The sequence below is a fragment of the Fopius arisanus genome, unplaced genomic scaffold, assembly GCF_000806365.1.
Source record: "Fopius arisanus strain USDA-PBARC FA_bdor unplaced genomic scaffold, ASM80636v1 scaffold00028, whole genome shotgun sequence".
In the NCBI taxonomy this organism is placed as follows: domain Eukaryota; kingdom Metazoa; phylum Arthropoda; class Insecta; order Hymenoptera; family Braconidae; genus Fopius; species Fopius arisanus.
Genome location: NW_011887767.1, coordinates 220923 through 240550, shown reverse-complemented (window position 1 = coordinate 240550; position 19628 = coordinate 220923). Strand labels below are relative to the sequence as shown.

The 19628-nt window shown below is 40.6% G+C and overlaps 5 protein-coding genes and 1 long non-coding RNA gene across 6 annotated transcripts; 4 read left to right on the top strand and 2 right to left on the bottom strand.

Moving 5' to 3' along the window:
• Positions 1-1940: 1940 nt before the first annotated feature.
• Positions 1941-7587, top strand: wapl (wings apart-like). The gene is made up of 5 exons (XM_011302522.1): positions 1941-2801; positions 3268-6042; positions 6126-6214; positions 6301-6402; positions 6684-7587. The coding sequence occupies exons 1-5, from the start codon at positions 2618-2620 to the stop codon at positions 6831-6833; spliced, it is 3300 nt and encodes a 1099-aa protein (XP_011300824.1). The 5' UTR covers positions 1941-2617; the 3' UTR covers positions 6834-7587.
• Positions 7588-7785: 198 nt separating this feature from the next.
• On the bottom strand, positions 7786-9745 carry LOC105265166 (BRCA1-A complex subunit BRE). The gene is made up of 4 exons (XM_011302520.1): positions 9226-9745; positions 8803-9104; positions 8381-8737; positions 7786-8287 (listed from the first exon to the last, which is right to left on the bottom strand). Exons 1-4 carry the CDS (start codon positions 9374-9376, stop codon positions 7889-7891), a joined length of 1209 nt encoding a protein of 402 aa, XP_011300822.1. The 5' UTR covers positions 9377-9745; the 3' UTR covers positions 7786-7888.
• Positions 9746-9826: 81 nt separating this feature from the next.
• On the top strand, positions 9827-12955 carry Stip1 (Stress-induced phosphoprotein 1). The gene is made up of 3 exons (XM_011302519.1): positions 9827-10211; positions 10628-12186; positions 12675-12955. Exons 1-3 carry the CDS (start codon positions 10203-10205, stop codon positions 12745-12747), a joined length of 1641 nt encoding a protein of 546 aa, XP_011300821.1. The 5' UTR covers positions 9827-10202; the 3' UTR covers positions 12748-12955.
• Positions 12797-13239, bottom strand: LOC105265165 (uncharacterized). Its single transcript, XR_892053.1, has 3 exons — positions 13189-13239; positions 12982-13074; positions 12797-12888 (listed from the first exon to the last, which is right to left on the bottom strand). It is a non-coding gene; the product is annotated as an uncharacterized lncRNA (long non-coding RNA).
• Positions 13240-13554: 315 nt separating this feature from the next.
• On the top strand, positions 13555-17511 carry LOC105265163 (sister chromatid cohesion protein PDS5 homolog A-like). The gene is made up of 3 exons (XM_011302518.1): positions 13555-13704; positions 13816-17259; positions 17371-17511. The coding sequence occupies exons 1-3, from the start codon at positions 13624-13626 to the stop codon at positions 17380-17382; spliced, it is 3537 nt and encodes a 1178-aa protein (XP_011300820.1). The 5' UTR covers positions 13555-13623; the 3' UTR covers positions 17383-17511.
• A 193-nt stretch (positions 17512-17704) lies between these two features.
• On the top strand, positions 17705-19284 carry LOC105265162 (probable enoyl-CoA hydratase, mitochondrial). Its single transcript, XM_011302517.1, has 4 exons — positions 17705-17951; positions 18126-18379; positions 18476-18770; positions 18911-19284. Exons 1-4 carry the CDS (start codon positions 17834-17836, stop codon positions 19186-19188), a joined length of 945 nt encoding a protein of 314 aa, XP_011300819.1. The 5' UTR covers positions 17705-17833; the 3' UTR covers positions 19189-19284.
• Positions 19285-19628: the final 344 nt, after the last annotated feature.

Here is a 19628-nt window from a genome sequence, read left to right as displayed (position 1 = left end):
TACTATAATTTTCGCCATTGATATGAGTCTCTCACACAGAAAACAATTGTGAAAACCTCTCAATAATTTAAAAGTTCTTTACCTCAACGTTTTGAATGTCTTCAATTTTTAGTTTGATTTGGTTCTAACAATTCCAATAGTACCATGAAAAGTTTGCTTTTTCGCACGATTTCTCGGGTGTAAAGTGTAGAGTATTAATTTTCCATACGACGTGTGAAAATTAAATAATTTTAATTGCAATTAAACGTTTTTCACGTAATTCTGGGTAGATTTTAGAAGTGTTGGAGCTTTTTTATGTGAAATCAATGATAATGAAGCGATAGAAAAAGATGAGTAGTGGGAGATGCACCTAGAGACGTTATTGAAGTGATGAAGAAGTCATCTGGAGCTCGATTGCGATGGCTTCCAACATCTATACTCGGGGGATTCAGGTGACAATCTTCCGCGTCCTCGATCTCCATTTATGGGTGAGAGTGACGTAGAGGTCAGTACAGGGCTGAATAGGTTCACAAAGTCACTGTGTTGCATCGCAAAGGCTTCGAAACAATTTTTGATTGTGGCATTTCTCACTGTCAGGTGAAAAAAAAAATTTGCTAAATTCTCAAACTCGTGGGAATTTCATGAATGAATGAATGAGCATTCTGAGGTCTACGAAGGACTTATGCGGGTAGAGAAAAATGTCTGAATTCTGATTCTTGCTGTTGAGGTCAAAAGTGGAGGAAAATTTTAAGCCCTCCCAGTGTAATTCACTTCAAATAGTCGAATAATCACCTGTGTTTTTTTCTGTGCATTCGATCATCCGCATGATGATTAATTCCTTGTTTACGGGCTGAGATTCATTGGTTAGTCATTGCGATGCACGTAATGCCTCGGTTCACTTCGATAATGGGAGTTTTTTCCCTCTTTTTTTTCTCATTTCATCTGATGCGGCTATTTTCAGGTACGTTGTTGATGGAAATAGACGGGGAATCCTCGTCAATGTGTCCTATTCGTAAGGTGGTTATTCATCGACTGAAGCCCATGAGGGGATCAATGTTAACAATATTACGCAGGGCCAAGGTTTTTTTCTATTTCATTTATTCTGCGAAAAAAAATGTTCTCCATATTTCCACACAAGTTTCTAAATAAATAAAAAATCACTATTTTAAAAACTTTGTAGCAATAGTAAATTACGTCTATTAATATTAAACGATATTTGGTATTTTTGAAGAGGAATTGGATATTTCATTTATAATTGGAACTCAATGTGACAAGAATGATTATCTTTTCAATGAATAATTGTTTCAGGCGATGAATAATCGTTTTTGAAATACGATTAGCAATTAACGGGGCAATTTTAGTAATTACCCTGTTAATCCAGGCATTTGCATTGAGTAAATTATTTTATTAATAGTCAGGATTTTTCCGAGTTGCTCTAACGAATTTTAATTAATTTTAGGATTGCATGTTGGGTAATGTACAGCATACGAGTGACATTAATCTGTAAAATCTAGTTGGATAATGGAAAAATGAGTTACATGAAATATATAATTTTGTTACATATCCAAAATCCTTTTTTTATAATATTATTTCTCGAATACTGATAGACACTATATTTTATTGCATGAAGTTGAACAGTTTCTTGATGCTTTCTGGTTAAATCGACAATAATCGATATACATATATATCGATTACATATTCATCTTTAAGTATCGACTTATCGAGAAATAATAATTCGACATAGATCAATTCCAAGATTATTTTGAAGTATCGATTCATCTCAAGTTACTGCATCTGTCACTGAAGTAATCTCACAAACATTCCATCGTCACCAACGACCACCAGTAAAAATCCCTTTTTTACCAACACTTAATCAGCCGTGATTCCCCCAGCAGCCCGCCGACACCTGGTGCGCTGCAATCGAAAAATTCACACAAACTTTCACGTCCACCATCTTAAAATTCTCTCCATATTCAGAGTCTCTCGAAAACGAAAAACATCGACAGATGGCAAAGATCATGTTATGATTGATATTTCCAATTAAACTCATGTAGCCCCATCGCAATAACGGTAGTTAATAAAAAAAGTGCTATAAATACCGAAAAAAATATCTAAACAACCACCTAAATCAAGTACCCGATAATTTCGCTTGATCTATAAATAGAGAAGTTTGAAAATAATTGATAAAAATCGTAGTCGGGGAGAAAAAAAAAGTTGAGTGTGCATCGAAGGAAGAGAGATAGAGAGAGAATTGTAGAGGGGACGAATGAAACATGGCGTTTGTTTCTTTCATATGTTCCGAAAATTCTATTCGTTAATTGATTTTTTTACCACTATTCGCATCGATGACGCGTGTGCCACATCCCCGGATAGTAAAAAAGCCCGAGGATTTTGGTTATTAGAGTGTTTAATGTTGTGGGCGTTATAAATCACAGAGAATCTCAGACCTAGGGTAAAAAAATAATCATCAAACAAACCGTTGGCGCATCGCCCATTCACGATATCACATTATTAATTGGAAGAAGTTAATTACACGAGGATAGAGTGAGAGAACGTCGAGGGCAATTGAATTATGAAGGGGTATTACAACAAATGTGACTATTGGAATGCAGAAAATTTATGAGATATCGAGGGAAAAATGACGTCACGCAGTTACACGAAATCGTACAGTCGTAAGGTGAATAGTGTTACACCAGGTAGTATACAATTTGACAAGCTATTTCGTGAAAATAGCAATCGTCCATCGGCTGCTAAATCAGCGGGGACTGTTGGGAAATGGGGGATCACGTCCTTCACGTCCATTCGAAGTACCAACATCAATGGTAATTTTGTTTTTCATTACTTTCTCGATGTTTAATGGGGGGGAAGAGGAAGTGATACTGACCTTCGAAACACCTGGCACATTCCAGAACAAAACGTTCCATTTCCTGGGAAACATCAATCTGACCACTGTTGAGTCATCAATAATTATTCTTTCCTTTTTCTATATCGAATAACTTCTAACTTCAAGATCTCCCACAATTGAATTAATTAATTATCTTGGAGTAACAAAATACAAAACTTTTATCAAGTCTTTTTTTCCTTATACTCAGCATGAAAAAAATTTCGCAATGACGAGCGAACAATAGGTTGAGATATTACAAAATTTGGTTAGCTCATCAGTTATTTTTAAAAGAGTACATGAACTCTCAATTGCTTTTAAAAAAATCACGGGAATTCAATAGGCCACTAAAAACACTTTTCTCTAGAGACTCGTCTAAACTCTCAATAATAAAACTAATCCCTCAGGTCGACGAGATGACATCCAGCGAACGTTCGGTGCGAAGAAACCAAAACTCGACTACTCGAACCAAAACACTCAAGTCCCTCCCAACGATCCCTTTTCCTTTTCCCCCGACCTGGACCCAAAGTCCTCAACACCGAGTCCCTCAGCCCCAAAGCCAAAAAAGTTCTTCAAGTCCCGAAATACCCCAGCTCCAATTCCACAAGAGGTTCGCACAGAACTACCCACCTACCGCCAAGTACCTGATCCCGAAAAATATCCGAAAAAATCGAAACATCCACCCCCAAAGCCCGCAAAGCCCCTGAGAAAGACGAGTGAGAGCCTCGACGGTAGTTCGAGTGACACATCAACTCGTGACGATGGAAAACCACCGATAGTCCTGAGGATCTGCAAGGGAACAGCTCGCCTCTTGTCAGGTGACAGTCAGGAGCCATCAGAGGAACCTGAAACCTATCGTGTGAGCACACCAGTGAGTCCGACGAAGAGCGAGCCAGATCGCAAAAGCTTCAGTCCAGAAATAAAATCAGATCGTCCCACAAGATCTCAACAGCCCACAGTAACAACAGTATCAATTCCCCTTGACAGCCCAGAGCTCTCAACCCGCAGAACAACTCGCAGTCGAGCCAAAAATCTCAACCTGGATATCACCCCAGCTCCAATTATCACGTCACCCCCACCTACAACTCCAACCACCCAGAGTTCAGGTCTCTCCCTGACCCTGAGAAAATCGATAACTGACTCAAACAACACCTCGATCTCTCACTATGACATCGTTAAGACTGACTGCACGAGTTACAAGCCAATAGTTGAGCCCCTGATTGGTCGGGACCAGCCACTGCCAACGACGACACAAGAGCTGATTGATATTTTATCGAGTGACAACGACAGGCCTGACAGACCAGACGATCCTGAACCCCAGAGGCATGAAGATTATATGGAACCTGAAACCTATCGAGACCCAGTGCCTCAGCCAGCCCCAGAAGAGCCACAACCCCCTGACGACAAGTCAGCAGCTAAAACACTGCTCGATCAGGACTGGTTTTCAGGCTCTGAGGACTCTGAAGCTGCCAGTGGCAACACTGAGGTACCAGCACCCAGTCCAGGTGATCAGACACCTGCACCAGTAAAACCCGTTACCAGGGGAAGCATCTTCAAGAGCAGATCAACAGGTGCCACCAATGGTAATAAAAGGAGGGCACTGTACAAGCACAAGTGGTGTGACAACGACAAGGAGTCAATTATTCCAGAGGCTGCCGCTGTAACAGCAGCACCCAATGCTGCATCGGGCTCTGGTGCCTCTGGTCAAACCTTCGACGGTGAACTAGATGACACTGACAAGTTGACGAGAGTCGTAACCTATCCAGAGACTGACGACATGGATTTCAATGATGACGCCGAAGCAATCACCAGCATTCGGTGTGGAAAGAGAGTTAAAGGTTTTTATACTGTTGTTAAAAATGTTAAGAAGGCACATCAGATTCAGGAGAGTGGAGAGTTTCAAGAGTTTAATGATGATGTTGAGTATATTCTGGATACGTTGAGAGAGAATAATCCGAATGCCACTAGGTGCTTGTCAGCCATAAGACTGGCAAGCAAATGCATGGCACCTGCCTTCAGAATGCATGTCAGGGCCCATGGAACGGTGGCAAAATTTTTCAAGGCTCTTCACGATGCCACAAAGGACCAGAGCCTGGGACTCTGCACAGCTACTGTGATGTTTGTCCTCAGTCAGGACAGGCTGGCGATGGATCTTGACAGGGACTGCTTGGAGCTGATGCTGAGTCTTTTGGAGTCTGATGCCAGCCACAAAGATGCACTTGACGACTGTGGCCTCAGCAGGGCTGAGCTCCTCAAGAATAAGGAGAAGGTTAGGCAACTTTGTGCTGATATTCAGGCACAAGGGCACGCCAAGCATCTCAATCTTGATAATATTACGGTTGGGCAGTTGGCAATGGAGACACTTCTCAGTCTGACATCTAAAAGAGCTGGCGAGTGGTTCAAGGAGGAGCTCAGGGAGCTCGGGGGTCTCGAGCACATCGTCAAGACCATCAAGGAGTGCCATCGAAGTATTGTGGCTTCCGATGTTACTAGGTCTGGCTGGAATGAACCTGTTCTTGACAAGTTGAGGAAAGTTGACAGGTGTCTCAGGGTTCTCGAGAATGTAACACAGAAGAACGAAGAGAATCAGAATTATCTGCTCAAGTATGACGATGGAGTGCTCGTCAGCACTCTTTCGAATTTGTATTATCTCTGTGGACAAGAGATCTCCATCTATCCAATTGTTGATATCAGTGACAAAACAAGCACTGGAGCTGTTATCAGGGAGTGCATCATTGCTATCCTCAATGTGCTTATTAATTTGACTCATCGGTTCAATAGGCAGTCCTTTGGCAGTAAATCACTTGGTGCCCAAAGTGGAGTTGTTGACTGCAGTTTGAATCTTTTGTTGCGTGTGCCAGAGTCTCTGCCTGAGGAGAAACGATTTGACATGATGATGCTGACACTTATTCTACTTATTAATTTAGTTGAACAGTGTGAGGATAATAAGAAGATGCTCATGGAATCCAAAGCACCACCTTCGTCTGACGATTTATTCGATCGAACTGAGAGTGGGGTTGAAGCACTCATCGATCTCTTCTATAAGCAGGAGGAACTTGCTATCAGTGAGGAGCAGAAAACTGATGCCATTCTTGATGGGAAAAAGGACTCTGAGCAGACCGAGACTGTTAACAGCACTAAGGAGACGCAAGATGAGTTCATTGAAAAGACTGTACAAAAATGTAATGACGAGTACTTATATTTAGTTTTGAGCAATTATCGGTTTAAAGTGGATTTTAATTTCGTGGGTTTTTGGAATTTCCAGTGCTGCAAAAGGCTGGAAGACACATGGAACACACACTCATTGGTGCCTACGTGGTTCTACTGCTGGGATATTTAATTATGGACAACAAGGTACATCAATGGAATGAATTTGTTTTACATCTTGAGGAGATGATTTGGATGAAGTTATTGATTATTATTTTTGCATCGTTTTGCAGGAGTATGAGACTTGGGTGCGAGGGAAGATCCCCGGGAATAATTTCGCTACGATGGTGGCTGTTCTTCAGAAGTTTTACAATTTCATGAATTTGACAGTATCGGTAAGTTATTGAAATTTTTCCGTTTTGTTGGTGAAATTGGTTCATGTATAATCGATGGTTGCTTGGTTGAAGGAAAAGTGCGATTTTATAAAGAGAAACCACTTTCCTCCCGCAAAAGTCGTAGATTAAACCTCTGGCGCAAGTGTGGAATTTAGTTTTTTCTCCCTCATACTTTCTTCTATTTCTATTAGTTCTACTGTTGCTCGTGGTACAAGTATAATAATAAAAATGAATTTTCAATGTATATTTTAATTAATATTTATTTCTCATTTGCACGACAGAGTGAGGCCAGCAGCTGTGGTATCCAGGCAACAGACAAGGTCATCAAGTTCCTAAAACTGTCAGATGCCAGAATCGAGGAGGAGAGGAATGCGCTGCCATTGCCAGCACTGGAGGAATCTAGTATTATGCTCGACTTATCCTCGTCCTGATCGCTAAAGTAATGAAAATTATCACCGCCCTCCACTGCTTCGAGTTGTCCAGGGCTGAGTGAAAACGTAATTAGAAAAATAAAAGGAAATGAAAAAAGCCACTGAGACAGTTGTTTCACGACGACCACCATATATTTTGATATATATTTATTCATCCACATAATTTATTGCTGTACGATTTATAAATCTGTTCCCATGATTTTTTTTTCTTCCAAGATGTATTCAACCGATTTCAGTTACTCTGAATTATTTCACTGTATTTTTAAAATTTTAAGATTTTAGTTGTTACTTAAAGATGTGACATAGGATTGAACGCAAAGCAAAAAAAAATCGAAAATCATTTGTACGTAAATTGCGGGTCCACTATTATCGAATGTTCGATTATTGTTCACGAAATCATTCGATGGAAGAGACAAGAGTTTATCTACTCATCAGCAGTTGCACGCATAATCATTGATCTTGAGCATCTTGCCCCGATAACTATGAATCAATTATTGTTGAAAAAGATGATGTTCTTTTACATTTTCCGAGTCGTTCAGAAATTATTAAACGCGGAAAACTCGAAGTTTCGAGATAATTCAGGGGACGAACGTAGGCCACTGATTATTCGAATAATAGTGTTATGCAGTCTAAGTTTATTTTAATATTAAAGATGGAAAGAAAATCATAAATCTAAATTATAAGCATTGTACATGTAAATTTATAAATTATAATTATTGTACCTTACATATTAAAAATGAAACAAACCAATTAATTCCTGTTGTTACACCGATCTGTACTCTTTGCATTTCTCTTACCATTTCTTTTACTCTTACGGTCAGGATATTTTTTTTATATAAAAATTTTCAACAATTTTAATTTTAACTCACAATTGGATTGATTTGAAGATGAGTTAAATGGAAAAATAGAAGGTGTTGGGAAATCAAAAAAAAAGCTTCTGGAATTACTTCAAAATTATATTTATTATGTCTCCTATATTCATCTTCTTTATCATACTTAATATTAATCACATAAAAATTAGTAACTGAACGACGAAAGTAATTTTAAAAAAACAATCAGCGACGGTTTTTCGTGGAGGCATTTTTGAACTTATTGATCTCCACAGTGATAACATGCCGAAGGGCCTGGGTGAACATGTAATCAGGCTGCCAACGAGGGCTGTAGGGACAATTATTCGCAATCCCCTGTTTGAAGAGCTCTGTTTTAGATGTCATGTGATAAATCGACTGGAGACTGATCCTTGGGGGGGTCCAGGGGAATGTGGGGGGCAGGTTAAAATGCAGGATGAAGTAGAAATCCCGATGGACCAGCATAAGACTGATGTAATTAAATTCAACACAATCATACTCTAGAACACTTGGGCCCTGCAGAATCAATACTGCTGCTATGAAGGTCCTCTTTTTCTCGAAGTTCGTAGCGATAGTGTCGATCTTGGAGTTTATCAATTTCTTTACCTAAATAATCATTTTTAAACGGCAAATAAAACAAACAAAAAACTTTTCTGGTTAATGTTATAAAGCACAATCTAAAAAAAATTAAGAGTTTACCTCGGGGACGTAGTCCACGAGAGTCTTCTCTGAGGGGAAGCTTGGAAGGTGAAGACTAGTTGAATTGCTGAAGGTTTCTTTAACGTTTTTCGAAAAATATAAGTTTGGTGTAATGCGATTCCAGTGGGCACCCTGGAATGTCACCAGGAGCATTGCTGCATCGTTGTTCAGGAATGGATGTTTTCCTGGAAGCTTCGAAAAGTCGATTGCCAAGCGAATGAGGAAGTGGGCCTCCTCTGGCTGAACACTGTCTGGTAGGAGAATGAGCTCGACGTCGTCTTCGTTGATATCAGTTCCTGAGATCATGGTTTTGTATTCTACGTTCAGACGGTCACTGAATTGATTCAGTTGGTCAATCTGTTGGATGGAATTGAATTAAAATTCATTGGATTCGAAGAATTTATTCAGTATTGAGATCAAACCTGATGTTTTTTGTAGTGAGCAACGAGCTCAGTGATAACAGCAAGCAAGGCATCAGGCTCCAAATGGTTCCAGTTATACAGACTGGGGACGAATTTCTCGAGAGTGTGCAGGGCGGGATCGGCTAGAAATGATCTGTCAGAGAACTCGAAATCAGGTCCCTCGTCAGGACAAATAGAATTGAACATGACAATCCACTCGAGTTTGTGATTGGCATAGGGTATGGAAATCCTGAATCTGTCTCCTTTACCCTCAGGACAGCTTGCAGCTACTTGACACAGTTCAATGGCTCCTAAATTAATCCCTGGAATGAAAACCACTCGTTGTCACATTACTATCAATCCGTTGATATGAAATTGATACGGAAATTTAAATATACTACTGAAACAAAAAGAACTTTGGGGGCTGGAAAGATGAAACCTCACCGAAGGATTTGGTCATCAAAACTTTGTTCAACAGAGGTTCCAAGTACTCATCAACCCCTTCACCGATTCCAGGTGCTCGATTAACAATTTTGGGGCTCATAACATTCCTCTTTGACGACCCAATGCTGTTCCATTCGTCCATAGTCGCCATCGTCTCCTCAAAATAATAATCTTCAGTTTCTAAAGTCTCTCCTTAGAACTGCTGTTCCTCAACTAATCAAATAATCAAACATAGAATTGTCAGAAAGACAATTCTAACCCCACATTCTACCTCAAACCATTCACCGCGACGTAAACAACGAAAGTCTGAAAAATGTCTCTTCTTTTTTATTTGTCCTCTCACTTTTGAAGAAGCAAATATCAATTTCTAGTGACTATTATCGTCTGGTAATATTCCTGCCTTCATTCACTTTTTAAATAAATAATTATAAAGATTTTTTTAATCAAAGTTTTCCACTAATTTTACTTGAAAAATTGTCTGATGTTGATTAAAGGGTGTTGGCTTGAATTGTTTATTCTAGAAAATATGGATGAGAATATTGGAAATTTGTTTTAAATTGCAGGGAATTTTGGCGAAGACATGTGGCCATCTTGCTTACTGTGTTACTATGATTATTATATCACGATCACGACTGCCAAAAAACGCTTAGCAATTCATGAACGTGCTCCAAGTTTCTGGAGCATTCTATATCATTCTAGACATACCTCAAGACTGCTAAAGACACCGGTGTAAAATAGTGAAAAATCAGTTGGCCAACAGCTACCCAGAGTTTCACTTGTCACGATTTTTTTCCCTTCCCTTCGATCAGGGAATCATTCAATAAACAGACAATAGAAGTTATTAAAAAAGTTGGGAACACGGGGTGCACATCACAACAGTAGAAGCCACGAGATCTCAGAGAAACCAGAAAAAAGTGATATCTCTAATTTTTCGTCCACGCTGATAATCATCATTGCATCAGAAAATACGCAGCGTAATGTCACAGGTGAATTTTTTCCACTGCACTTTGATGGTCGAATTTTTAGCAACATTTCATAACCTATGAAAAGCCGCATTATTCTAGAAGTTATTAAACAATTGCACTCCTAATTTCTTGAAATAAATTTCTCATTGAATTTTTAGCGGTATTTTCACTTGTTAAAGGAATATTCATTAACTTATGCGATTTTTACAATTCATTAGTAAAGAAATTCGAATTTTTCAATTTTGAGATTATCGATTGATTTATAATGTCATTGACTTTATAACAAAACGTTAAAAGACATTTTCTGTTGTAAATTTAATCAGCTACAAAAAATAATTTTCATGATTTTCATGAATAAGACTAACGTATAAATAAAGAACATAATTCCTAGAATTATTAACAAAAAATAATGATTTCCTATCATCAATATCATTCAGGTGACCACATTGAAGGACAAAGGGAACGCAGCGCTCCACGAGAACAAGTACGATGACGCGATAAAATATTACACTGAAGCAATAAACCTGGACAAAGATAATCACGTGCTGTACAGTAATCGTTCAGCAGCGTATGCAAAATCCGGTCAGTACGTCAAAGCCCTGGAGGATGCAGAGCGGACGATATCCCTAAAAACGGATTGGGCAAAGGGATACTCTCGTAAGGGCAGTGCCCTTGCATATCTTGGACGCCTAGACGAGTCAATAAAGGCATACGAAACAGGTCTCCAGCTGGACCCGGCCAACGCTCAGATAAAAGAAAGTCTGAGCGAGGTAAAATCTCAAGAGGCCTCCATGAGTCGTTCTAATCCCTTCAACTCTATAGGCCTTTACGAAAAACTACGAAATGACCCTCGAACGAAAGATTATCTCGATGATCCAGAGTACATGCGAATCCTCAAAGAGCTCCAGACAGACCAACGTAGCCTGCGTACACACATGCAGGATCCCAGAGTCCTGGAAACACTCTACGTACTTTCAAATTTCAATGTAATGGACACAGACGCTGCTGGACTGGATGAGTCAATGGAGGTCGATCCCCCACGTCAGCCTCAGGAGGAAAAACCCCAGGAAAAGCCCCCGAAAAAACCACAGAACGATTTGACACCAGAGAAACGTGAGGCACTAGTTGAAAAACAGAAAGGCAATGAGAGTTATAAGAAGAAGGATTTCGATAATGCACTGGTTCATTACAACAAAGCTATTGAGCTCGATCCAACGGAAATAACGTATTTACTGAATATTGCTGCTGTGTATTTCGAGCAAAAAGAATATTTGAAGTGTATCGAGCAGTGTGAAAAGGCCATTGAAGTTGGACGTGAGAATCGAGCTGATTTCAAACTCATTGCCAAGGCCTTCACCCGAATTGGAAATGCTCACAAACGAATGGGGAATCTTAAACAGGCCAAGGTCTTCTATGAGAAGTCCATGTCGGAGCACCGGACTCCGGACATAAAAACACTACTGTCTGATATTGAGCAGAAGATTAAGGAGGAGGAGAGGCGAGCGTTTATTGACCCCACCAAGGCTGAGGAGGAGAAGGAAAAGGGAAATCAGAAGTTTAAGGACGGGGATTATGCTGGCGCTGTCAAGCACTACTCTGAGGCAATTGCTAGAAATCCAGATGATGCCAAGTACTACAGCAACAGAGCTGCCTGTTACACGAAACTTGGTGCCTTTGATTTGGGGCTGAAGGATTGCGAGAAGTGTGTCGAGTTGGATCCCGAGTTTGTTAAAGGGTGGGTAAGAAAGGGAAAGATTCTTCAGGGCATGCAGCAACACACCAAGGCTCTCAAGGCTTATCAGACTGCTCTGGGGCTTGATCCTAATAATGCGGAGGCCTCTGAGGGATATCGCAGCTGCTCGGTTTATTATGATTCCAATCCAGAGGAGGTCAGAAAGAGGGCTATGGCTGATCCTGAGGTTCAGAGCATTCTCAGGGATCCAGCTATGAGACTCATCCTAGAGCAGATGCAGAATGATCCCAAGGCCCTCCAAGAGTACGTATTTTATCAATTCTGCTTGGCAATTTTGTACACTCATATATATAGTCAAAATTAAGGTTTTTTCTCATTTTTCTGCCAAACTCATTATGGAATTGACGTGCAAAAACAACGTTTTTGTGTTTCGTCATTATTTCATGACTCATGGAGTTTCGAGGTGGCGCGAACATTTTGTTGCGTTTTTCCTAAACATTGAGAAAAAATCACAAAACTGTAGAGAACATGGATGAAAATGATCGTACCACAACTAAACTTCGTGAGCCCTTAAATAATGACAAAACGCAAAAACTTTATATTTTTTTACATCAACTCTTCGATAATTTGCAAAAAAAAACGTAATTTGTAAAAAACGTAAATTTTGGCTATATATCGATGTGAAACATCCTTAAAAGATAAGAGATAAATTGAATTTCATAGGCTCCAATTGTCGTGAGTAATTTTTCTGTTTTCATATGATAATTATAATTTTAATTTTGTCATTCCAGTCACCTGAAGAATCCAGCGATTGCCGAGAAACTCCAAAAACTGCTGGAGTCTGGGCTCGTCGCCATCCACTGATAATTCCACGGGGTGATCACCTTCGAATAAATTTGAAGAACTGCAAACGGTTCATAATCATCGCAATTCTTTCTACAGAGATGTCAGAGGTCCACCAAGACATCAGATTGGTGCCACATTTGTTGGGCCATCTCAATGACACTGCACATTTATTAAGGTTTATTTTATCTCCTGTTGCTTGTCATTCAAATAAACAAGTATAACAGTGCCTCAAATTTATTTAATTATAATTACCCAAAATTTTCCCCACCCACAGAACTCAATGATGAAATGAGTTCTTTTCAACGTGTAGATTTATCACTCTATTTTACCAGCAAATCTTGAAATCTAAAGAAGTTGATGAAATTTTAGCCATAACCTTTTTCATAAATTATGTAAAGCTGCAAGAAATGGATTGCAAAATATCTCCGATATATTCAGAATCGGTGTTGGAGAACTTGCCTTTTGTTTTCAGTGGACGATTGCATGGTAACTTATTGTTAATTATATGTGATACATAATGAATATTGAGTTATAAGATACCACATCACGTGATCACGACTACTGCACGCGGATTGGCTAAAATCGGTATTAAAATAATAATCAACAGAAAATAATTTTGTCTCATCTGTAAAGAGATCGAAAAATAATGAATGTTTCGTAATTCTTTCAATCGTGAGTTACAGGAAATTTAAACTGTGATTCTGCATTTAATTCCAAAGCAATTCCCATTCATTTTGATTATCGTCTCGTTATTTAAAAAAAAACTTGACGCCGGTTTCTTTGGGTTCGAGTGTACATGCCCAACCGGCTTTGGAGTCCATTCGATATTTCGATGAGCCTCAATGACTGGTTGAACAATTCATCTAATGAATTGCAAATTAAATAAATCCAACAATGCTGCGAGTACAATTTCCACCTGGAACGAAACTGCTAACAAAGGATCTAGAGGAAACTGAGTTGGAGAAGAGATTGAGTGTGAGTCGCTTTATTTTTTAATAAACTCAAACATGAGAAATTTCATGAAAATCCCAAAACTTGGAATACTGTCATAAAAAATAGCTCAATTTGCGGCGCTTGGCATTTCAGGTGCTCTCCAATAATCTAAAAATCTGGAAATCTGCAGACCCCATCAGATACGAGGAGTATAAACCCCTGGCAGAGCACCTGTCAAAATCCGACCCATTCCTTACTCATCCGAACAAATTTATTCAACTCTCCGTGGCCCTCTGTCTCTCAGACATCCTCCGGGGATTTGCACCGACGTCCCCATTCCCCCACAAACCCGACGTCCTCCTCCGGGTCCTAAACTTCCTAGCGAGCCACCTGGCGCCCCTGAAGGACCCATCCTCCCCGTGGTATTCGTCCTCCGAGTACATCCTCGCAAACCTAACTCGGGCGAATGCATTTGCCCTCTGTTCAGATTTCTCTGAGCTCCCAGCGACTCCCAAAAGCCTGCGGTCCTTCGTCATCCTCCTCTTCGACATAATCAATGCTAACCCCGCCGGAGACGTCCATCGTTTGATCAACAAACTCATCACAAACCTCATAAACTCCTCACAAGAGATCGTTAAGCCCATTCTTCCCGTTCTCTTCCTCCACCTGCTGATCACTCAAGACTCCTACAAGAGCTCTCACAATCTTTCAAGAAAGATATTATCGACTTCCAAAGCGCTCCTGGCGCCACTTCTCTCCCAGGATTTTGTGCAGATCCTCATCAGCTTCGGTACCGACGATCTACTGCGACAAGTCAGCTCTATAACCTCTGCAATCTCGCGGTTTTTTCCAAAAATCCTCGAGCACATCCTCCCACAACTTGAAGCACTCTTAAACTCCGAAGACGACGCCATGAAATTGAGGGCAGTCATCATTCTCTCGAGTGTGCTTCAAGACAAGGACTCGAATTTCTCGGGGTTTAGGAGCTTTTGGAAACTCTTTGTATCGGCGTTCCTGGCACAACCTGAGGGGATTAGAATTATTTGCATTAAGGAAGCGAAGCCCTTCCTCCTGAGTGACTCAATGCGCTCAGAAATTATTGAAATCCTTACTCTAGTGCAGCGAGACTACTCGCTGCTGATCAGAAAGCAGATCATCTCGACGATAATGTCCGCTGTCAATGAAGACTTTAGTCTTCTGGAGGATCAAGAACTCCTGAGCATTATTAAAGCGAGAAGTCTCGACAAGGATTACGAGGTTCGTAAACACACTCTGAAGGAGCTGTCGATAGGTTTTTTGTCCTCGAGGGTTACAGACAATTCTCGAGACTCCGATCTATCGAACTCTGCCATGATCTCGATAATGAATGAAGTTCTGCGTGGGTACTTTGTCAAGGACGAGAAGGATCGAATGTACGTGGAAAGAATCTTCACGACTTGGTTCAGCAAATTCCAGGAACAAGTCGAGGTAAGAGTGGCATTGCTCTATCACTTTTTCGATCAGATCGACAAAACCGCTCGCCGAGCATTTGCAGAACTACAAATTCACAGATGGACCATCAGAAAATGCTTGACGAGGGTTTTTGAGTCGAGGGAAGAGTTGCGAGGGGATCTTGAGCTAACGGTTGCTCGAAACCATTTAAAATCACTCTCGAAGTATTTCGCGGATACGATCGAAGTTGAAACGAATCTCTTAAAGTTCTTCGAGGACCTCAACGATAATCCTTCATTGGCGGAAGATATGGAGCAAGTTTTGATGCCAAATGTCACCTGCTTGCAGTCGGAGGAGGCTATAAACCGAATCTTACGTAATATCGGAGATCTAAACGAGACGGATCCGTATTACAAAACTGTGAAAATCCTCCTGGAGCGCTCGAGCTCAGTACTAATCGACGAAACAGCAATCGAAGCCTTGATCACCTGCCTCCACGATGTTCTCCATGATGACGAAGCTGCCCTTAAAATCGGTCTGAACCTCGAAACAGCGGTAGAGAACGGATTCAAACTTCTCGAGATCCTCTCTCTTGCTTTCTCTGCACATTTCGCGAACCCTACGATATTTAATACTCTTGCGACGTCTCTTCTGAGAGACAAGACTCCCTCCATCACCGTGAGAGTCCTCAACATCCTGACGAACGTGGGAAAAATCAAGCAGCTCAATAGAATCTCATCGACTTGGACAGCTCTCGTTGACACCTGCAAAAGCTTTTTGACCTCGGGGACTGTCGCGGAGGCGAAGGCCTCTGTAAGACTGATCTCTGGGCTTTCAGGGGAACAGCCTGCGTTTATCTTCCAGGATGTCGTGGAAAAGTTGGAAGACAGTTTAGATGGTAGAGGTTCCCGCGAGTGTACGACTTTGATCGCCAGTTTGGGGTACATTTCGTGGTTCTACGAGGATTCCAATGAGCAGATTTATTCAGCAATGAAAAGCGTTTACGTACAAGTCCTAGGCCCTGACGAGTCTCACGCTTCTGACGAGTCTCATCAAGCTGCTGAGACGAAGAATTGGTCGGAGAAGGAGGAGTTGCCTCTGGAGACGATCTGTCGATTAGAAGCGATGAAGTGTCTCACCAGGTGGGTGATATCGCGACAAGTTCACGAGTCCTGGATACTCGAAATTATTCGAGTGCTGATGCGTTTTGTAGCGAGTGAGGGGAACGCTAGGCGATTGGGGGGTTTCAAAGCCGATGAGAAGTCTTGGCTGAGGCTTCAGGCCGGTGCTTGTCTCCTCAAGCTCGCCAAGTTCGAGAGGACCGGGGACAAACTGAAAACCGAACACTTTTTTCGCCTCTCCGGGCTCATGATCGATGATGTTTATGAAGTAAGGAAGCGGTTTCAGGAGAAATTGGGGAGAGGATTAACTCGAAAGTGTCCCAGGGAGTGTCTACCCATTGATTTCGTGGGATTTTATGCCCTCGCCGGGATCGAGGGGGATGAGACATTGAAGGAGGGCCTAAGGACAGCAATGATCAGGCACTTTAAGAAGAGGGAGGAGAATTTGGAGAAGTGCTGTAAGGTCATCGGAGCCATGAATGCCCCGGTGGTTGACAGTATCAGGCCAGAGTCTGGGATTATTTATGCTGTCGTAATACTGGCCAACTGGAGGAAGGAAAGGACTGGCAGTGATAAACACCTAATGGGCACAATAAGGGGCCTAGAATTTGTCCTGGAGTACTGGCTTGAGAAGACGGGGGAGCAGAGGGAGAAAATGATCAGCTTCTTCAGACAATTGTTTAAGAGACTGCGAATGTGCAGGGATGCAAAAAAACCTGATGATGAGGGAATGGCCGCTAGGATCCAAACAGTTTGTGATGTTGCTGTCTATTGTCTCGGAAATTTCGACGAGGACAGAACTGGCTTTGGTGAAGAGGTGGGTGATGTAGCCCAGCTAGAAATCCCCACGAGGTATCTGCAGTTTGATGAGGAATTGTTGAAAAATCCAGAAGATACATTTTCAAGGGATGTTCTTATGGAGAGGCTGAGGGTCATTGATACGAAGAAGAAAAATAAGCAGCGAAGAATGAAGAAGAAAAATGACTCACATTCGCTCATCGAAAGAATTTTTGGAGTGAGAAAGGGAATGAAGAGGAAATCAAGGGTGAGTTTGTGCTTAAACATTCCACTAGAGAATTCTTCGAAGAACATTTCGAAAATGTTTCTCTCGAGACCCGATCTATTGCTTAATAATAATTAATTTTGAACACTTTAGGACGCAATTTAAAGAGATATTCTCAAGATGAGTAGCCTTCTTCGCTTAATTTCCAGCTGCAGAAATCTACAGAGAAGAAGAAACTTCGTTCCTTAGATAATTTTATAATTGTTCGTTAATAATCGTTCTTCTTCAAAAATAGTGCACAGCTCATAACCTTGAGAAATGTTCACAGATGAATTAAATTCATGAAATTCTAATGAATTTTTCGTTTTCCATTATCATTAGTCTTTATTTAAATTATTCATTATTGTTTATTTCAATTTTTGAATTTCACTTGTATGTCAGTGGAGGCCTGGCACATATCGATACTTATTCTGTCGATTAATTCATGTATCGATATTTCTATGTATCGAGAAACTTTCTACTGTGGGAATAGAAAACATTGAAAAAATGCCTGAAACTGTTAAATCTTTTCTGTAATTAGCATTTATTTAATCCTAAAGGATTAATCGATTGAAAAATGTTTCCAACTAATCGATTATTGTTATCACTTCGAAAAACTGCCCAGAGTTACCTCAAGAGAGGCATAACCTCAAAGACTGCTGTCACCCCAGAGCCAAATGAAGAATCAGACACCGGTGAATTATTGCAATAATATTGAATTATTCATTATTTAATCAATTACTCATTATTAGCTTCCTATTAATGAAAGAGGAGAATATTCACCGACTCATAGAGTATATTTCATGTGATTCAGTTCAGTTTGGATTCATAAAAAAGGAATTTTTTGTTATTGTTTTGCTTATTTCCAGTTGTCAAAAATATTGTTGTCTCCCAAACTGGGCCTATACGACTATTTGGTCTGAGTCGTCCTCAGAGAAAAAATGCTCTGGACAGTGCAACAGCTCAAGAGTTGGCTGAAGCTCTCGACGAATTCGATGAGAATGAAGAAATGAAAATCGGAATTGTTCATGGGATTGGTGGTAATTTCTGCTCAGGATTCGACCTAGGGGAAATAGCAAAATCAGAAGGAGATTCTGACAGGTTGCCCCACTTTGGAGCATTGGTAACTAACAGTTAACATTATTATTCCCCTCAATCATTATCACCATTTGGCATTTTTATATAGTAATTTACCTCTCATTATTTGTTGTCATTTCAGTGCACACGAATGCAGCTCTCGAAAAAGCCTTTGATTGCAGCTGTAACTGGATATGCAATTGGAGCAGGATTTGAACTGGCTCTCATGTGTGATTTGAGGATTCTCGAGCAGAAATCACGAATGGGTTTTTTAAACAGGAGATTTGGAATTCCAGTGATGTGTGGTGGAACAGTGAGATTGCCAGCGATGGTAGGATACTCTAGAGCAATGGATCTCATATTGACTGGAAGAGAAATCAGCGGAGAAGAGGCCTTCAACTGGGGATTGGGAGCTCGTCTAGTTGCCTCTGGCTCAGGTTTTGACTGATTCATTTGATAGGTCTGCAGACGAATAATAACAAAAAAATTATCAATAATTTTTCCTACAGCAATTATTCAGCCGCAGTCTTTTTTCTCACATTTTTTCATAAGTTTTTTACTAATCTGATAATTTTAGCCCTGGGCCAGAGCATATCTATTGCCCAATCAATTCTGAAATATCCTCAAGGGGCTCTGCTGGCAGATCGAACGTCCATGAGCTATGCAACCTTCGGTGGAAAACCAATAGAAGAGGCTCTGGAATTCGAGCGAGACAATGCGACTGATTTGCTTCTCGACGGTGGGATCAAAGGAGCCCAGCGATTTGTCGATGGATTCGGAAGGCATGGAAAATCCACGAATATCACAACCAATGATAGAACTAGTTTCAGAAGTCTGGAGGATGATGTGTTGTAGTTACTTCCTAAAATATTCAACTTAGCTCAATATTTCCTAAAAATACAATTCGTCTGCCCTTCGATGTTCTAAATAAATCCCAAAAATAATTCATAATTGTTCAATTGAGTTTGATTGTTCGTTGGTGCGGTAGAACAGAATTTCAATGTCGTGTAAAAACGAAAATGCGAAACCCTAAAACCGAAAAATGTTCTGAGAATTTCGTGAGTTATTTCTATTCTGGAGTCGTTGCTGCGACGAAAGTAGAAACACCGAGAGAGAAAGAAATTCCTGTCGGCCATTCCGAGTTAAATGGCGTATTATGTGTGTATTATAAATTGCGTACATTTGGCTCTAGTACTCATCAATCTATCTAATTTTCTCAGTCTCGTTGCTCGCTTTACAAATGCCAAGTGTGGGATGCATCGTCGACTCACCTACGATTATGCAATTGCGTCTAG

Coding starts and splice junctions, on each gene's coding strand:
- wapl (XM_011302522.1), top strand. CDS start 2,618: ATGACGTCACGCAGTTACACGAAATCGTACAGTCGTAAGGTGAATAGT. Junction 6,215..6,300: donor ATTTAATTATGGACAACAAG/GTACATCAATGG, acceptor ATCGTTTTGCAG/GAGTATGAGACTTGGGTGCG. Junction 6,403..6,683: donor TCATGAATTTGACAGTATCG/GTAAGTTATTGA, acceptor TTTGCACGACAG/AGTGAGGCCAGCAGCTGTGG.
- LOC105265166 (XM_011302520.1), bottom strand. CDS start 9,376: ATGGCGACTATGGACGAATGGAACAGCATTGGGTCGTCAAAGAGGAAT. Junction 8,738..8,802: donor CTCACTACAAAAAACATCAG/GTTTGATCTCAA, acceptor TCCATCCAACAG/ATTGACCAACTGAATCAATT. Junction 8,288..8,380: donor TCGTGGACTACGTCCCCGAG/GTAAACTCTTAA, acceptor ATGATTATTTAG/GTAAAGAAATTGATAAACTC.
- Stip1 (XM_011302519.1), top strand. Junction 12,187..12,674: donor GATCCCAAGGCCCTCCAAGA/GTACGTATTTTA, acceptor TTGTCATTCCAG/TCACCTGAAGAATCCAGCGA.
- LOC105265163 (XM_011302518.1), top strand. CDS start 13,624: ATGCTGCGAGTACAATTTCCACCTGGAACGAAACTGCTAACAAAGGAT. Junction 13,705..13,815: donor AGTTGGAGAAGAGATTGAGT/GTGAGTCGCTTT, acceptor TTGGCATTTCAG/GTGCTCTCCAATAATCTAAA.
- LOC105265162 (XM_011302517.1), top strand. CDS start 17,834: ATGTTTCCAACTAATCGATTATTGTTATCACTTCGAAAAACTGCCCAG. Junction 18,380..18,475: donor TGCCCCACTTTGGAGCATTG/GTAACTAACAGT, acceptor TTGTCATTTCAG/TGCACACGAATGCAGCTCTC. Junction 18,771..18,910: donor TCTAGTTGCCTCTGGCTCAG/GTTTTGACTGAT, acceptor TGATAATTTTAG/CCCTGGGCCAGAGCATATCT.